At 39.7% G+C, this 19477-nt stretch overlaps 1 protein-coding gene across 3 annotated transcripts in view; it reads left to right on the top strand.

The window, feature by feature from the left end:
• KLHL3 (kelch like family member 3) overlaps positions 1-19477 on the top strand; it is a 110182-nt gene that overhangs the window by 13256 nt on the left and 77449 nt on the right. For all 3 annotated transcript variants that reach the window (XM_067731827.1, XM_067731826.1, XM_067731828.1), the window contains exon 3: positions 15157-15263. In XM_067731827.1, coding sequence (XP_067587928.1) covers positions 15157-15263 — 107 coding nt within the window. The remainder of the gene's footprint in view (positions 1-15156; positions 15264-19477) is intronic.

Below are 19477 nucleotides of genomic sequence, written 5' to 3'. Positions count from 1 at the left end.
AGTATGTATCTGTTAATCCCAAACTCCTAATTTGTCTCTCCCCCACCCTTTGCCCTTTGGTAAACATAAGTTTGTTTTCTATGTCTGTGAGTCTATTTCTCTTTTGTAAATAAGTTCATGTGGATCATTAGTTTAGAGTCCACATATAAGTGATATCATGTGATATTTATCTTTCTCTGTCTGACTTACTTCACTTAGTATGATAATCTCTAGGTCCATCTATGTTGCTGTAAATGGCATTATTTCATTCTTTTTTATGGTTGAGTAGTATTCCGTTATATATATATTTATATATATGTAAAAAATGATGGTGTATATCTATATCATATATATATATGGTATATATATACCATATCTTCTTTATCCCTTCATCTGTCAATGGACATTTAGGTTGCTTCCATATCTTGGCTATTGTAAATAGTGCTGCAATGAACATTGGGGTGCGTGTATCTTTTTGAATTAGAATTTTCATCTTTTCCAGATAAATGCCCAGGAATGGGATTGCTGGATCATATGGTAGCTCTATTTTTATTTTTTTAAGGAAATTTCATACTGTTCTCCATAGTGGCTGCACCAATTTACATTCCCACCAACAGTGCAAGAGGGTTCCCTTTTCTCCACACCCTCCCCAGCATTTATTGTTTGTAGATTTTTTGATGATGGCCATTTTGACTGGTGTGAGGTGATGCCTCATTGTAGTTTTGATTTGCAGTTCTCTAATAATTAGTGATGTTGAGCATCTTTTCATGTTTCTGTTGTGCCCATGCCATTATTTACCGCATATTTCATCCTATTGTGAGTTGTAACTGTTTATACCCTCTTTGTAGTTCATGCGCTCCCTGAGGGCAGGGGCAACTTCTGAATCATTTTAATCTCTAGCACCTTGTACTTCATAGGAGCTTTGAGTTATCCACCAAAGATGCCCAGACATACTGGCTAGGCTCTGGGATGCGTGGGTGAGGGTACAAGGTAAAAAATGATAGTAAGTCAATAAAAATGGTCTTTCTACAGTGCAAATAGGTGTTATGAAGGAAAACTGCATCAGGTGCCTGCCAGGTGGTAGGTATGCAATAATTGTTAGTTTCTTTAAGGGTGTCGTGAAAGCAAGCGTGTCAAACCGCAACTTTGGAGGACACTTCCTAAAGGGGAAGGTGCTTGAGCTAAATTCTGAAGAACAAGTAAGAGTTAGAGAAATGAAAAGTGGTAAGGTTAGGGGGAAGTCTTCCAGCCAGAGAAAATGGCATGAGCAAAAGCACATATAGCTGAAGGTGTGTGTTTTGGGTAGGGGCTTAAACTACTTGTAAACAAAAATTCTATATTCATTTACTCATTTCTCCTTTCTGCAAGGCCTAGTCTTTGGCATTAAAAACCAAGTTAAATTAGACTTGTCTTATGCCCTACTGATCAAAAAATTTTTAATTAATTTATTTTATTTTTGGCTGCGTTGGGTCTTCTTTACTGTGCACAGGCTTTCTCTAGATGCGGCAAGTTGCTCTTCGTTGTGGTGCATGGGCTTCTCCTTGCGGTGGCTTCTCTTGTTGTGGAGCACAGGCTCTAGAGCACAGGCTCAGTAGTTGTGGTGCATGAGCTTAGTTGCTGTGCGGCATGTGGGATCTTCCCGGACCAGGGCTCGAACCCATGTCCCCTGCATTGGCAGGCAGATTCTTAACCACTGTGCAACCAGGGAAGCCTTACTGATCAATTTTTATTAGGCTTCCTGCCAGATTTCCTAGAAGCTCCATCCATAGTTGTTTTAGGCAGTGGGCAGTGCTAACGTTCAATCCTAATTCTCTTTTGTCACTAAAGAATTTGTGTTGTGTTCCCTAGACACTGTTGAAGTTCCTCATTTAGTTCCCTTGAGTATGGCTTGTGTCCTTTGTCTGATTTAAGACTTCAGGTCTCCAAATAAACAACCTAACTTTACACCTCGAGGAATTAGAAAAAGAAGTTCAATCTAAGCTCAAATTTAGCAGAAGGAAAGAAATAATAAAGATTAGATAAAATGGAATAGAGACTAGAAAGACAATAGGAAAAAAATCAATGAAACTAAGAGCTGTTTCTTTGAAAAGATAAACAAAATTGACAAATCTTTAGCTAAACTAACCAAGATAAAAAGAGAGAGGACTCACAATTATAAATGAAAAAGGAGACGTTACAACTGTTATCACAGAAAGACAAATCATTACAAGAGGCCACTATGAAGAATTATATACCAACAAATTGGATAACCTAGAAGAAATGGATAAATTCCTTGAAACATATAAACTATGAAGACTGGATCAAGAAGTAGAAAATCTGATCAAACCAGTAATGATTAAGGAGATTGGATTGGTAATCAAAAATCTCTCAACAAAGAAAAGCATGACCAGATGGTTTCACTGGTGAATTCTACCAAACTTTCAAAGAATAATTAACACTAGTCCTTCTCATACTCTTCCCAAAACTTGAGGAGGAGGGAATAATCCCAAACTCATTACCAGCATTACCCTGATACCAAAGCCAGCTAAGGACACTATAAGAAAAGAAAACTGTAGGCCAATATCCCTGATAAATATTGATGCAAAAATTCTCAACAAAATTCTAGCAAACAGTATATGTATGATCTGGTAAAGTATGATCTGATAAAAGGATCATATACCGTGATCAAGTGAGATTTATCTCTGGGATGCAAGGGTGGTTCAAGATAATGAAATCAATAAATATGATACACCACATTCATAGAATGAAGGATAAAAATCATAAGATCCTTTCAATAGATGCAGAAAAGCTGTTTGACAAAATTCAACATCCTTTCATAATAAAAGACTCCCAACAAATTGGGTATAGAAGGATCATACCTCAACATGTTAAAAGCCCTGTATGACAAACCCACAGCTAACATCATAATGGTGAAAGTTTGAAAGCTTTTTTCTCTGAGGTCAGGAAAAAGACAAGGGTGCCCACTTTCACTTCTTTTTGAACATAGTACTGGAAGTTCTCGCCAGAGCAGTTAGGCAAGAAAAAGAAATAAAAGCCATCCAAATTAGAAAAGAAGAAGTAAAATCATCTCTGTTTGCAGATAACATGATCCTATATATAAAAAACCCTAAAACACTCCACCAAAAAGCTGTTAGAACTTAAAAACAAATTTGGTAAAGTTGCAGGATACAAAATCAACATACAAAAGTCAGTTTCATTTCTATACAGTAACAAACTATCTGAAAAAGAAATAAAGCAATCTCATTTACAATAGTGTCAAAGCAATAAAATATTAGGAATAAATTTAACCAAGAAGGTGAAAGATCTGTACACTGAAAACCATAAGACATTGATGAAAGAAATTGAAGAAGAGACACAGATAAATGGAAAGATATCCCATACTCATGGATTGAGAGAATTAATATTGTTAAAATGTCCATACTCCCCAAAGCCATCTGTAGATTCAGTGCAATCCCTATCAAAATTCCAACGGCAGTTTTCACAGAAATAGAAGAAACAATCCTAAAATTTGTATGGAACCACAAAAGAACCTAAACAGCCAAAGCAATCTTGTAAAAGAAGAGCAAAGTTTGGAGACATCACACTCTCTGATTTCAAACTACAATTGGCCCTTGAACAACATGGGTTTGAACTGCAAGGGTCCACTTACCTGGATTTTTTTCATTAACTGCTATTGTACTACACTATCTGTGGTTGGTTGAATCCTGGATGTGGAATTGTGGATATGGAAAAGTTATATGTGGATTTTCGACTGCGTGGGGAAGGAGGAGTTTGCTCCCCTAACCCCCATGTTGTTCAAGGGTCAACTGTATATGACAAAACTATGGTAATCAGAACAGTATGGTATAGACATGTAGACCAGTGGAACAGAATTGAGAGTCCAGAAATAAACCCACATGTATATGGTCAACTACTATTTGACAGAGGAGCCAAGAATACTTAATGGGGAAAGGATAGTCTTTCATCCAATGGTGTTAGGATAACTGGACATCCACATGTGAAAGAATGACATTGGACTCCTATCTTACACCACTCACAAAAATTAACTCAAAATGGATTAAAGACCTAAATGTTAAGACCTGAAACCATAAAACTCCTGGAAGAAAACAGGGGAAAAAAATAAACAAGTGGGACTTCATCAAACTGAAAAGCTCCTTCACAGCAAAGGAAATCATCAACAAAATGAAAAGGCAACCTATGAAAGGGAGAAAATACTGGCAAACCATAAATCTTATGAAGGGTTAATATCCAAAACATAAAAGGAATGCTTAGAACTCAGTAGAAAAAAATGATTAAAAATGGGCAAAGGACCTCAATAAACATTTTTGCAAAGAAGATACCCAAATGGCCAACAGGTGCATGGAATGGGGATCAACATCACTAATCATCAGGGAAATTCAAATCAAAATCACAATAAGGTATCACACACCTGTTAGAATGGCTATTATCAAACAAACAAACAAAAACAGACAAATAAAAAACACACAAGAGGACTTCCCTCATGGCGCAGTGGTTGAGAGTCTGCCTGCCGATGCAGGGGACGTGGGTTCGTGCCCCGGTCCAGGAAGATCCCACATGCCGCAGAGCGGCTAGGCCCATGAGCCATGGCCGCTGAGCCTGCGTGTCTGGAGCCTGTGCTCCGCAACAGGAGAGGCCCACGTACCGCAAAACAAAACAAAACAAAACAAAACAAACACACAAGAGATAACAAGTGCTTGTGAGGCTGTGGAGAAAAGGGAACACTTGTGTGCTATTGATAGGAATGTAAATTGGTACAGCCACTATGGAAAACAATATGGAGATTCCTCAAAAAATTAAAAATTGATCTGTGGGCTTCCCTGGTGGCGCAGTGGTTAAGAATCTGCCTGCTACTGCAGGGGACATGGGTTCGAGCCCTGGTCTGGGAAGATCCCACATGCCGCGGAGCAACTGAGCCCGTGTACCACAACTACTGAGCCTGCGCTCTAGAGCCTGTGAGCCACAACTACTGAAGCCCGTGCGCCTAGAGCCCATGCTCTGCAACAAGAGAAGCCACCGCAGTGAGAAGCCTGCACACCACAACAAAGAGTAGCCCCCGCTCTCAGCAACTAGAGAAAATCCGCATGCAGCAGTGAAGATACAATGCAGCCAAAAATTAAATAAACGAATTAAAAAAAATTGATCTGCTATACAATGTAGCAGTCACACGTCTGGGCATATATCTGAAGGAAATGAAATCACCATCTCGAAGAGATATTTGCACTCCCATGTTCATTGCAGCATTATTCACAGTAGCCAAGACATGAACACAACCTAACTGTTGGTCAGTGGATGAATGGATAAAGAAGATGTGGTATATATACACACTGGAATATTATTCAGCCATAAAAAGAGGAAATCCTGTCATTTACAACAACATGGATGAACCTCGAGGGCATTGTATTCAGTGAAGTAAGTCAGACAGAGAAAGACAAAGACTGTATGATCTCATTTATATGTGAAATCTAAAAAAGCCGAACTCACAGAAAGAGAATAGGTTAGTGGTTGTCAGGGACTGGGGGTTGTGGGAAATGGGAGATGTTGGTCAGAGGGTACAAACCTCCAGTTTTAAGAGGAATAAGTTCTGGGGATCTAATGTACGATGTGGTGACTATAGTTAGCAGTACTGTATTGCATACTTGAAAGTTGCTAAGAGAGTAGATCTTAAATGTTCTCACCACAAAAAATAAATGGTAACTATGTGAGATGATAGATGTATTACCTTACTGTGGTAATTATTTCACAATATATGTCAAATCATCACATTATACGCTTTAAACTTACACAATGTTATATGTCAATTATAGCTCAATAAAACTGGGGGGAAAAGACTGCCTGCTTTAGCCAACTGTAGTAACTGCTTAAAGGTAGAGCTCAGGAAATAGACATGCACACAGAATTCCCCGAACCCTCACTTTATATTATTAGCATTTTTTCTTTTTCTTAAATACCTAAAAAAAATCCTGTTATGTCTGTTCCTTCTTTTGCAAGTTACCACATTTTTGCATCTTTCCTCAAAAGCATCAACTTGGATTTAACCTCCTCCAACAGTCCTGCTGCTTCTCTTTTGTATAAGTCAGCGTTTGCCAAGGCTGTTCTGAGGAACATTTCCTCAAGATGCTCTGTGGGGAAAAAAGAGATCTGTAACAAAATGAGTTTGAAAAATGTTATATAAAACTGCTATACCCACCCCCTGAGATTCATAATATATATACGCATATTAAAATCTCTGAGAAGTCATACAATAAACTTGTCTAACTGAGGGTTTCCCACATGGTTTTGAATCCTCTTTGGTTGTTGTTGTTATGGATAGACTGAGTGTTCTGTGAAACTTATTTTGGAAAACACTTGTCCTTTGCTGAAATTTAAGTGAATCATCTTTGTATGAGTCAGGGTTTTTCAGAGAAACAGAACCAATAATATATCTATTTATATATCTATTATTATTATATTATTTATATATATTATTGCTTCTGTTTCTCTGGAAAACCAGATATATAGACACAGATATGTAAGAGGAGATTTATTATAGGAGTTTAACTCACATGATAGTGGAGGATGAGAATTGCCACAATCCACTGTCTACAAGTTGGAGAACCAGGAGAGCCAGTGGTATAATTCAGTCCAAATCTGAAGGCCTGAGAAACAAGAGCCAGTGGAGTATGTCTTGCGGTCCAAAGGCCCAAGAACCAAGAGCTTCGATGTCTGAGGGCAGGAGAAGATGGCCAGTATAGCTCAAGAAGAGAAAGAGAGAATTCACCCTTCCTCCACCTTTTTGTTCTATTCAAGCCCTCTGTGGATTGGATGATGCCCACCTACACTGGTGAAAGAGATCTTCTTTTCTCAGTCTACCAGTTCAAAGGCTAATCTCCTCTAGAGAAACCTTTGCAGACACACCCACAAATAATATTTTATCAGCTATCTGGGCATCACTTAGCCTGGTTAAGTTGACATATAATATTAACCATCACAGTCTTGTTCTTCCTTTTGATTTTTTCAAATTGATTTTGATTTTTTCAAATGGACCACAATCTGTTTATGTTTTGGTTGGGAAAATTTTAGTTCAGGTTTAGGCATGGATTTCCCTTTCGTTTTTAAATTAAAACCTTTAAATTTTTCTTTAAAAATTTGTAAATTTTGTAAATTTTTTGTAAAAAGAATATATTATAGAACATTTAGAAAATACAGGTGAGCAAAAAGTCACAGTGCTAACCATTGTTAACCCTTAGGAGATCTTTTTTTTCTTTAATATATATGTCTCAACCAGATTTTTTTTCCTATGGATGATTCTTATTTTATTTATTTAAAAAATATTTTAATTTTATTGGAGTACAGTTGATTTACAATGTTGTGTTAGTTTCACGTGTACAGCGAAGTGATTCAGTTATACATATACATATATTCATTCTTTTTAGATTCTTTTCTCATATAGGTTATCACAGAATATTAGGTAGAGTGCCCTGTGCTATACAGTAGGTCCTTGTTTATCTGTCTCATATATAGTAGTGTATGTGTTCAACCAGATTTTTATTCTTAACATTATGTTGAACAAATTTTTTGTGTTACTGTCCTACAACTTCATTTTAAGTGGATGAATGATATTCTATTTTTGTTTTTTTTAAAACACTTCCCTGTTGTTGGGTGTCTAGGTTTTCCAATCCCTCAAATAAATAATACCTGCAGTGGTTATGTGTGGAGCAGGATAGCACAGTGGTCACAAGCATAGACTCTGGAGCCAGGAAGCCTGGTTTCAAATCTTGGCTCCAGTGCTGACTAGCTGTGAACCTGGGCAAGTTCCTTAATATCCCCAACCTCACTTTTGTCAACCATAAAATGGGGCTAATAATAGTTCCAGTCTTGCTGGCTTGTTAAGAGGATTAATAAGTTAAGTGCTTAGAACAGTGATAGCACATATATTACTGTTGTTAAGTACTTGTGCATATTTACAATTATTTCTATAGAATTAATTCCTGGAAGTAGAATTGCTAATTTAAACAGCATGGTGCATAATAATAATAATAGCTATTCCTTAGATATTTTATGAGTCCTTGCAACATAGTGAACATTCTGTGTCAGCTGTTATTATGATGGTGATTTTTTTAAAAAGATGTCTTTATTTATTTATTTAATTTATTTTTGGCTGCGTCGGATCTTAGTTGCGGCACGCGGGATCTTTTGTTGCGGTTGTGGTGCGTGGGCTTCCCTCTAGTTGTGGTGTGCAGGTTTTCTCTTCTCTAGTTGTGGCACGCAGGCTCCAGGAGGCCTGGGCTCTGTAGTTTGTGGAACGTTGGCTCTAGTTGAGGCGCGCGAGCTCAGTAGTTCTGACATGCAGGCCTAGTTGCCCTGCGGCATGTGGGATCCTAGTTCCCCGACTGGGGATCGACCCTGTGTCCCCTGCATAGCAAGGCGGATTCTTTACCACTGGACCACCAGGGAAGTCCCCTGATGGCAATTTTTTGCTTCAGGCATATGGCAGTAGGTGAGACAAAGTCTTGCCCTCAATCTTGCTTGCATTCTAGTGGTGTTCAAAGACTATATCAAATTCTAAGGTATTTAAATGGCTGACTTAAAAAACTAGCGTGGAATGGGGGAGGCAGGGAGAGAAAGGGCGCCTGAATAGACACTTTATTGATTTGGGTGAGTTTAATGGGAACTGGAGAGAGGCATACTTTGTTTTGATGAAGGCCGGGGTGAAGCACCTTGCCATTCAGGGGTCAGGCTAATGAAATGTTACCTGATATTCCAGGGACCTAGGGTTATTTCTTGCATTATTTTCACATTCCCCTCCCTCAATTTTAAGCTATTTTAGTTCAAGCACACATGTTCTTTGCAATTTATGAATCACACAATTCACGTGTTTCCTGTTCTTTATACTTGCATTGTAGAAAATGGGCTGCTGACATGGTAACCAACCAGCTTTCCTCCTACTTTTGCACTTCCTCGCTCTGCTCTGGTCAGACCAACAGCTGCTTCTGGGCAGCAGAGCCCTAATGGCTCTTTGTCTCCTGACTTACCAGCCAACCAGCAAGTGGGCACGTGGTCCTTGTTGGAATAGCACCCCCTCATCAGGCCTGAAAAGGAGCGACAATCTTCTATCTTATCTTTACAGTTTGAATCTCTCATTTCTCCATTGCAAAAAGTTCTCTGCTTCATCTTTTTTTTTAGATTGTTTTCCAGTATGGCTTTATTACTAGTAACGAGCCATTTTAGCACACTGCTTTTTGTTTTTCTTTTCTTTTGAAGTGTATCATTTTTTTTTAGCCTTTAAAATTTTTATTCCTTCTTGCTTTTAGTATAACTTTTTAAAATTGAAGCATAGTTGATTTACAATATTGTGTTAGCTTCAAGTGTACAGCATACTGATTCATTTTTTTTTCAGATTATATTCCATTATAGGTTACTACAGGATATTGAGTATAATTTCCTGTGCTGTACAGTAAATCTTTGTTGCTTATCTCTTTTATGTATAGTAGTTTATATCTTTTAATACCATACTCCTGATTTGCCCCTCCCCCCTCCCCTTTGGTAACCATAAATTTGTTTTCTGTGTCTGTGAGTCTGTTTCTGTTTTGTATATACATTCATTTGTATTATTTTTTAGATTTCATATGTAAGTGATATAGTATTTGTCTTTCTCTGTCTGACTTATTTCACTAAGCATAGTGTTCTCTAGGTCCATCCATGTTGCTGCAAATGGAGATTTTTCATTCTTTTTTATTGCTGGGCAGTATTCCATTGTGTGTGTGTGTGTGTGTGTGTGTGTGTGTGTGTGTGTATCACATCTTCTTAAGCCAATCATCTGGACACTTGGGTTGCTTCCATGTCTTGGCTATTGTGAATACTGCTGCTATGAACATTGGGGTGCATATATCTTTTCGATTTAGAATTTTCATTTTTTGCAGATGTATATGCTGTTTTTCTTTTTTTGGTAACAGCTTCATCAAGATATAATTCATATACCATACAATTCACCCATTTAAAGTGTACAATTTAATGGCTTTTATTATATTCACAGAATTGGGCAACCATCAATCAATTTTAGAATATTTTCATCACCCTGTATACTTTAGCAGTAATCCCCCTGTTATCCCTATTCACTCACCTCCCAGTACTAGACAACCTCTAATCTTTCTGTCTTTATGATTTGCCTATTTTGGAATCATATAATGTGTCTTTTGTGACTAACAGTTTTTACTTAGCATAATGTTTTCAAGGTTCATTCATGCTGTAGCATGTCTCAGTATTTCATTCCTTTTTATTGCTGAATAATATTTCATTGTATGGATATACAGATTTGAGGCCATTTGGCTATTATGAATAATGCTGCTGTGAACATTCAGGTACAAGTTTTTGTGTGGATGTATGTTTTATTTCTCTTGGGAGTGGGATTCCTGGGTCAAATAACAACTCTGTGTTTAACCTTTTGAGGAACCGTCAGATTGTTTTCCACAGCAGCTGTACCACTTTACATTTCTATCAGCAGTGTATGAAGCTCCCAATTTCTCCATATCCTCATCAACACTTGTTATTTTCTGTGTTTTTGATTATAACCATCCTAGTATGTGTGAGGAGTTATCTCATTGTGGTTTTGATTTACGTTTCTCTGATGACTAATGATGTTGAGCACCTTTTCATGTGATCATTGGCCATTTCTGTATCTTATTTGGAGAATGTCTATTAAGATACTTTGCCTATTTTAAATTGGGTTATATGTCTACTTATTATTGAGTTGTAAAGTTTTTATGTATTCTAGATACAAGCTTCTTATCAGACATATGATTTACAAAGTTCTTCTTTCATTATGTAGGTTTTCTTCTCATTTTCCTGATGTCCTGAAGCACAAAAGTTGTAAACTTTGATGTCTAATGTATCTTTTTTTTTTGTTTGTGCTTTTGGTGTCCTATCTAACAAACCACTGCCTAATCCAAAGTCATGAAGATTTACCCCAATGTCTCTTCTAAGAGTTTTATAGTTTTAGCTCTTACATTTAGGTCTTTGATCCATTTTGAGTTAATTTTTGTGTATGGTGTGAGGTAGGGGTCCAACTTCATTCTTTTGCATGTGGATATCCAGTTATCCTAGCAGCATTTGTTGAAAAGATTATTCTCTCCCGGTTGAATGGTCTTAGCATCCTTTTCAGAAATCAATTAACTGTGAATGTGAGGGTTTATTTTAAACTCTCCATTCTATTCTGTTGATCTATGTATCTATCCTTGTGCTATTACTACACTGTCTTTAGCTTTGTAGTGTTTTGAAATTGGGAAACCTGAGTTCTTCAACTCTGTTCTTTTTCAAGATTGTTTTGGCCATTCTAGGTCCCTTGCATTTACATTTGAATTTTAGGCTCAGCTTGTCACTTTCTGCAAAGAAGCCAGCTGGGAGTTTGATAGAAATTGTATTGAATCTGTAGAACATTTTGGGGGAGAATTGCCATCTTAACAGTATTAATCTTCCAACTCATGAACACTGGAGGTCTTTGCACTTATTTAAGTCTTTAATTTACTTCAACTGTGTTTTATAGTTTTAGGGTGTAGGTTTTGAATTTTTTTGTTAAATTTATTCCTAAAGTACTTTATTCTTTTTGATGCTATTGTAAATGGGATTTTAAAAATATCATTTTTGGATTGTTCACCGCAAGTGTACAGAAACACAGTTGATTTTTTGTATATTGATCTTGTATTCTGCAACCTCCTTATACTCATTTATTTATTTTAGTAGTTTTTTAGTGGATTCCTTGGGATTTTATATGTACAAGATCATGTCATTTGTGAATAGAGATAGTTTTATTTCTTTCTTTCCAATTTGGATGCCCTTTATTTCATTTCCTTGCCTAATTGCCCTGGCTAGCCACCCTAATGTTATCTTACTTATCAGCAGTATTTGGTACAATTGATCATTCCTTCCTTTTTGTAGCCCTGTCTTTACTTGGCTTCTTGGACATCACACCCTTTTGGTTTTCCTCCTATCCCACTGGCTGTTTTCTCATCTCTTTTGTTGGTTCTTCCCCTTTTCCCCAACTTCTTAACTATTTCCCACCTCTGAACTCCAGACCCTGGTATCCACTTGCCTACTTGACAGCCCCACTTAGATGTCCAAAAGGCAGCTCAAATTTACCATGTCCAAAACTTACTCTAATCTTGATTGAAGTATTTTGTGGAAAAAAGGAAGAAAAGAAATAAATATTTACTGAATGTTTACTATTAGTGCTATTCATTATCTTGTTTACAACACATGTCAGTTCTATGATACTCAGGGGACATGAACCCTGGTCAGTTTGATTCCAGGGCCTGAGCTCCTTCCTAACAGCTCTACTCTATTTCCTACAAATCACAGTGTGTATAGCCCTACTTTTCTCTCCTCAAGACTGTCCTTTGGAGTAGTGTCTGATACTTCAGAAAAAAGGATCTCACAGGATCTCTGGTAATTGGAATTAGGAGTGCTTGTGAGCCATGCAGTGCTTGTAGAGCTGCCTCTTCCCTTTTCCCTGCATAGTGGAGACTGAGATGTCTCCAGTGTGTAGACAGGCTTTCCCACCAGCTGGGAAAGCCTACCCTGACTTTGTGGCAAGTTTTTCTTGGTCACTCTCCCAGGTTAGAGTTTCTCTGGCCTTGAGATACACTTCCCACCTATCAGAGCTGCTCTCATTTATTTGCTTGACTGGATTCTCCATCTTTACTCCTCATTCCTTCTGGTCTCTTTCCCATTTGTTCAAGAATTATCAGCTCTTCTGGGTTTGTGTAAGATATCCTACTTTGACATTTGCTTGCCCATCACCTGGCATTGAAAATTTGCTCAGCATTTCTGACCCATCTGTGTCAACACTTTCCTTATTAAAATACTGGTTACCAAAAAAAATTACTTGTACTTTTAAATAGCAGTGATAACTCTGTTTTCTCCCCAGAATCTTTAATAGAAATGAAAATGTCCAAGCGGAGTCTATACTGTTGGGAATACATTTTTACAATATATTTTAATCATATTTAAACAAGCCTATTCTCAAGTGGCATCTGCAATCTCATTTGGTCCCCACGGTATATGTCCCAAGGCAGCTAAGAAAGATGAGAAAACTGATGGGGTCAATTTGTCCATGTTCTTGTAGCCTGTTGGGGCAGAGCCAGTTCTGTTCCCAGTTGAGCTGATTTATTCTGATAAAGTTCGTGTGTAAGGTGTGCTGTTCACTGCAGCATGAGGTCCCACCCCCAGGTTTTGCCTTTTGGTGCTCAGGGATCTCACCCTTCCCAGAAGCCCCCTCACTGGTACCTTATTCTATATGCTGAACCTTTCCTGGTCACCTTTCCCCATTGGAGATAACCTAGCTACTGTTTTTTCCCATTCTAAGTGTCAACCAATCATGAGGCATTATGGTACTGTACCTGGAGTCAGAACTAGATTCAAGACTAAGGCTTCTGTGGCTTTGGGCCACCTCTCTGAGCTTCATACATAGGGTGATCTCTAAGGGCATTTGTGGTTCTAGCCTTCCCAGGCTGTATGACTCTATTTCTCTGAAAAGTGAACCTGGACTAATGTCTGAATAGTTGGCAATGGTTTAATATGCTATACCAGGGAGAGCAAATATGTAGCTTCTCTTCCATCTATTAACCATGACATACTCATTATATTTATCTCATCACTGTCTCGTGGAACCCAGTCATGACCTCAGACTTCTCAATCCAGTATAGTGTGCTAAGTAACACTACCAGTGGATCATAGTTGAAATGTGTTTATCCTCCCTGTCTTCCCTCCCACTTCTAGTGCTTCAATCTAAAGCAAGGACTAGTGGTGACCACGATACTATAGAAGTTAAGAGCATGGGTTCTTGGGTTCAGCTGCTTATATTCAAATCCTGAATCCACTGCTCCCTTTCTGTATGACCCTGGGAAAGTTACTTCTCTGGGCCTCAGTTTCCTTTTTTAGTAATATGGGGCATAACAGTAGTCATACTTCATAGGGTTGTAGAGAGGGTTAAATGAAATAATATGTATTAAAAAAGGTGCTTAGAACAGTGCCTGGCACATGTAACTCATAAAATGTTGACTATTGTATTGATAATAGCCAGGATAAGAACTTGAAAGGCTGGTAGAGGAAAAATTCTTGGATTGATAGGGCTTGTCGTACCCTTTCGGTCTTCAAAGTAGTCAAATATTCATTCTGTTTCTGAGTGTGGATTGATCCTATTTAAAATTTCATTCCTTTATTTATTTAGTGAAAGTTTGGGACCTACTGTGTGCTATGCATGCAACCGGGTGTCTAGGCTATAACAGTAAACAAGTCCTTTTTAAAGTTCATAGTGTATGGGGGTGACAAACAAGTAAAAATGTAGTTACAGTTTTCTTAATAATTGCAGTAATTGGAGTTTGCCCAGGATCTTTAGGGAGCACTGTGTGTACCGGCGGAGTCTTTTTTTTTTTTTTTTTTTGCGGTAAGCGGGCATCTCACTGTTGTGGCCTCTTCTGTCGCAGAGCACAGACTCCGGACGCGCAGGCTCAGCTGCCATGGCTCACGGGCCTAGCCGCTCCATGGCACATGGGATCCTCCCGGACCAGGGCACGAACCCATGTCCCCTGCATCCGCAGGCAGACTCTCAACCACTGCGCCACCAGGGAAGCCCCGGCGGAGTCTTTTTGATGTTAGTGTTAAACCTGGGTGGGAAGAAACATACTTGAGTCCTCCAGATCTGGCTGGCCTCTTACCAGTGTTTCACAGGCAGTGGACTCCTTGGGGAAGAGTTAATACCTGTTCTAGCTGGTGGCACACCTCAGTGGCATGCTCATGCTCCTTGGCATTCATTCAGTTACTCAGCTAACAGCCCAAAGCTTTTCCCACTGCTCCTTGAACTGCTGTCCCCCTTTCTCAGTCATAGCCTGTGGAGTTGCAGAGCAGAGATGTGAAGACAAATGAAGGAGCCCTGAATTTGCAGCTACACAGTAGTTAGATCTCTACAGAGTCAAGTGCCTTAGGAAAGCCTGAATGTGGGGCTTATTAGGGACTTGGAAAAGTTGATGAGTCCATCTCCCTGCCTAACTTAAGATATGGTAGGTCTGTATGACAACCGTGGTGATAGTATGGAATGTGGAGGGTGGGGGAGAAAAAATACCCTTGTGTGGCTGGGGGTGGGAATTGGTGCTGTGACCCATCCTTTCTCCCACTGGTGTCTTGCAGCAAACAGCTATTGTGTGACGTGGTAATTGTGGCAGAAGATGTTGAGATAGAAGCCCACCGTGTGGTCCTGGCAGCCTGCAGCCCCTACTTCTGTGCGATGTTCACAGGTATGGTGAGGGGCAAACAATAACCTATGGTTGTGGGGCTGCAGCCCCACTGGGAGAATATTGAGGGTGGTGGCATGAGAGGGGGGAGGAAAGAAGGCTGTGACGCCCACCCTGAGGAGCTCCTGTGTGCCAGATTCTTTGCTTTGCACCATGGAGATGCAAAGCACCGTGACAGGCCCTCAGCCAGGCGAGTCAAGCATGCAGCCCCTATTGCAGTTAACTCTGGAGCATCATATAGTCTATGAATTCTCAGACTTTGTCATGCATCATAATCATGTCAGGGAGCTGGTTAGACATGTAGACTCTTGGCTTCATCCCCAGGCTTCTGAGCTGTCATTTTGCAGATGGGGGATCCTGAGGCTGAGAGAAAGGAAGGGACTTGCCTGAGGTCACACGGTGAATGAGAGGAACTTGGCTTCTGGATGCCTGGCCCAGGGCTGGCTGGCCTAGCTGGCCCACGTCTTATTATTCCTTAGCTGTTCTTTCCAGGCAGGGACCTTGAGTCTCCTCTAACCTTTATAGGAATGCGGTAGAGTTGGCAGAAGTGATGGTGGGGCTTGGGGTGGGGAGAGTAAGACAGAGGTATATTCACCATCTGCATTCAGTTTCAGTACCTTTGCCAACTTTCCAGGGAGTCCCTGTTTCCTGAACATGCCAAATAGCCTTGTCCAACTATTGCACATGTATTATTTCTAAGACTGAATTCCCTGAAACGCATGGGCTGAGCTTCTTGTCTGTAGTATCTCACAGCACCTCCCCTGAGCCAGGTGCAGGCAGTGCTGTATCCATCACTGCTGACTGAAAGCCAGCTGGATGAGGTCAGGTGTCTCTTCTACACACTCATCTGTACCCTGTGCTTCCTCTGAGTGTGGTCACTATCACTCTAAATGCTCATCTGTTTCCTGGGGTTTGAGGTGGTCATGCTCTGGGGTCTCATGTACCTGCTGCTTCTCACCCTGTATCAAATGTTGCCTCCTCTCTGACCACCTGAGCCGTAGTTCCCCACTAGGTCTCTTTCTATTCCATAACTTGATTCTATTTTTTTCATAACATTTATCACTATCTGAAAATCACATTGGTTGGTTGTTTATATATTTTTTACCTGTGTCTCCTTACTGGAGTATCAGTTCCATGAAGACAGGGATCTTTAGATTTGTTTGTTTCTGTACCCTGAGTACCTGGTACATAATAGGACTAAAATATTATTTTAATGAACAAAATGTCTCCTACCCTTGATTGTGAGCTTTGGGTGCTTGCGGATTATGTCTTATGTCTTGTCACTGTTGAATCCTTAGCGCCCACCCCAGGGCCTGATGTTTAGGAGGCTGAATAAGTGAAGGTTAAATGAATGAATGTGGTGCTGCTAAGGATGGGTGAGTGCAGGCACATCTTTGCTGAATAGGCTCTTGCCCTTTTCCTAATATAGTACAAAGCCTGTGCTGGGCAGGAGTGGTTCTTGGTGGGGCGGGGAGTACTTAGCACTTGGCGTTTGGAGAATTCCTCACATGTATGTCTCCTTTGGCTCATCATGTGAAGGACCTGGCCTCAACTTGGAGCAGTGCTTTTGCTAAGTGGACCAAGCCACACTTACCTCACTTTGAGCCTTGGACCAGGAATTCCACAGTGCAGCCTGGAAAACCAGCTAATTTCACTACCTGGAAAATTTGAGCCACATTCTCTTTGGAGTAGCCTCAAACTCTAGTAGTAAGGTTTTTATTTCTTTTTTTGTCCTTGTCCTTCATCCATCTCTTTCTTTTAAAATAATTTATCTTGTCTACAATAATTATTTAGCTGCAACTTCAGTAAATAGTTCTCCCAGTCATTCTTCTCTGTTTGTGTGGTTTGGAAAGTCCAGTGTTGAGAGAGGAGTCTATTTGGAATTACAATAAATTGTACTGTTGGCTCCACTTTTTGCTCATGAACTTGCCTCTGGGGGTAGTGGAAGTGCCTAGCAAAACAAGGTGATTTTAAAAAGGGAGAGAAAAGGTGCTTCTGGATCAGGTCTTGGATTCTAGTAATTGAAGGGAAGAGGGAATCAAGAGAAGAAAGCAGTCTAATATGTTGCCTAGCCCAAGCTTTCCACTGAATCTGGTTACCATCCATTCTTCCATTCTTCCTTCCATCCATCCGTCCATCCATTCATCCATCCTCTGTCTGTCTGTGCATCCATCCACCCACCCACCTACCTATCCATCTCCTCATCCAAACACTATTCACATATGTTCATTGCAGAATAAAAATTAGAAAATGTGGGCAAGCCAAAAAAATACATGTAATACATGTATCTTGTGATAGCTTATGCTTCTCTTTACTGTTACTACTTATCTCATTACTTCCTCACTGTCTGATTTGCCTGGTCAGTCATAAACTTTATGAGGGTAAAAACTGTACCTTTTAAATTCACTGCTATGTCCCTGCTGCCTAGCGTGATCTTACATACGGTAGGTGCTCAATGAAAATTTGCTTAATTGAACTTAGCGCTATATTGTCAATATATTTTCATGGCAATGAAATCACATCTACATCATTATTTTAATGGCCTCATAAGATTCCATCATATGTATCCGAATTGAAAATCCATTTCCTTATTGGTTGGAAATTATAGTTCTTTCTAATATTTTGCTATTGTAAATAATGCTAAAATGGGCATCCTTGCAACTTAGTCTTTACTTACATTCCTGATTATTTCCTTAGATCCCTAGAATAAAAAATACTTGGTTAAAGTGTGTGCACATTTTGAATTTTTGTGAGACACGTGCCTCAGTTCCACAACACTTAGAACAGTTGTACCAGCTTACGCTTCCATCGGCAGTACATCAGATTCGTGTATTTTCTGAGGCCCCTTGGTTTTGCTTAAACCTTGGTAAACAGGTACAAAAAAAAAAGTAACATTGCAAAATTTTGTTCTAATTATCAGGTTCAGCTTCAAAATGCATAAAATTAGTAATGAAAAGGCCCAGCTGACTCTCGTTGAGTCCATTTCTATCAGCATGTTTAAGGCCCCAAAGAAAAGGAAATACATGTGACTTTCTTCTGACTTGAGTGGTATGATTAAGATCTTTTACTGAGGCTTAAAGTGTTTTTATTTTTTTGTCCTCTGAGTTCATATTGCCCAAATGTCCTGTGATGGTTCCAAATACCAGCTCCACTCCTTGACCATATCCTTCCCAGAATAACTTGTAATAAGTGTGAAACTGAGGTCTGAGTGCCCACAGAAGAGTGTCCAAAGGCAGCCAACCTGTGAGAAGGTCTGGGATGGGCAGTCACCTGAGTTGCTCTCCACTCCTTCAGCATAGTGTGATTGGAGAGGCCAGAAGGGCTGGTCTTGTCCTCCTTTTCTCTGTGAATATGGAATACTTAAAATTCCCTCTGATCCCATCCCCCCATCTAGCACCTCCATCCCAGGGGAAGATAATTTCCCCAAAATAGCCCAGTCAGTTTTTTTTCCCTCTTTTTATCATGCCCTTTTCTATGTGTTCTGTGTACTATAGTGTTTGTACTCCATATGGATCCCTTCATGTCATCCAAAACTTTGAAAACAATCCCATTTTATGGTGTTAAAAGAACCAAGTTCTAAAGAATATGTGGACTAAGTGTCTTAGGCTCATCACCATGGCTAAAAGACATTTGAACTCCATCCCAAAAGAAGCCCTGGGAGTGAGCTGTCCCATCTTCTGGCTCTGTTGTGCTACATGCAGCGGCTGATTAAATTGGCTTTTTAATTTTTTATTTGTTTTTATTTTTCTATTTATTTAGGCTCCACTGGGTCTTCGTTGTGGCATATGGATCTTTTAGTTGTGGCATGCAGACTTTTAGTTGTGACATGGGAACTTCTTAGTTGCAGCATGCGGAGTCTTAGCTGCGGCATGTGAACTCTTAGTTGTGGCACGCATGCGGCATCTAGTTCCCCGACTAGGGATTGAACCCTGGCCCCTTGCATTGGGAGTGCAGAGTCTTACCCACTGGACTACCAGGGAAGCCCCAACTTTGTTTTTTTAAAGAAAAGTTACTGTCCAGTTTTTATTAGATGTAGGCTGATATTCAACTGGTGTCTTCGAATATATGGTGAACAGAAATAGGGAGGAGAGTCAGGAATGTGCTGGAGGTAAGAGGCAAGGGGCTTGGAATGTGAGCACCAACTAGCCTCAAGCAGAAAAATTAGGGCCTGGCCCTCTTACCTCCAGGCATGCACTCATCCCATAGAACCATTGTTT

Source organism: Pseudorca crassidens, chromosome 3 (assembly GCF_039906515.1).
Source record: "Pseudorca crassidens isolate mPseCra1 chromosome 3, mPseCra1.hap1, whole genome shotgun sequence".
NCBI lineage: Eukaryota > Metazoa > Chordata > Mammalia > Artiodactyla > Delphinidae > Pseudorca > Pseudorca crassidens.
The sequence above is the reverse complement of the archived record's forward strand: the minus strand, read 5'-3'. Positions and strand labels throughout refer to the sequence as shown.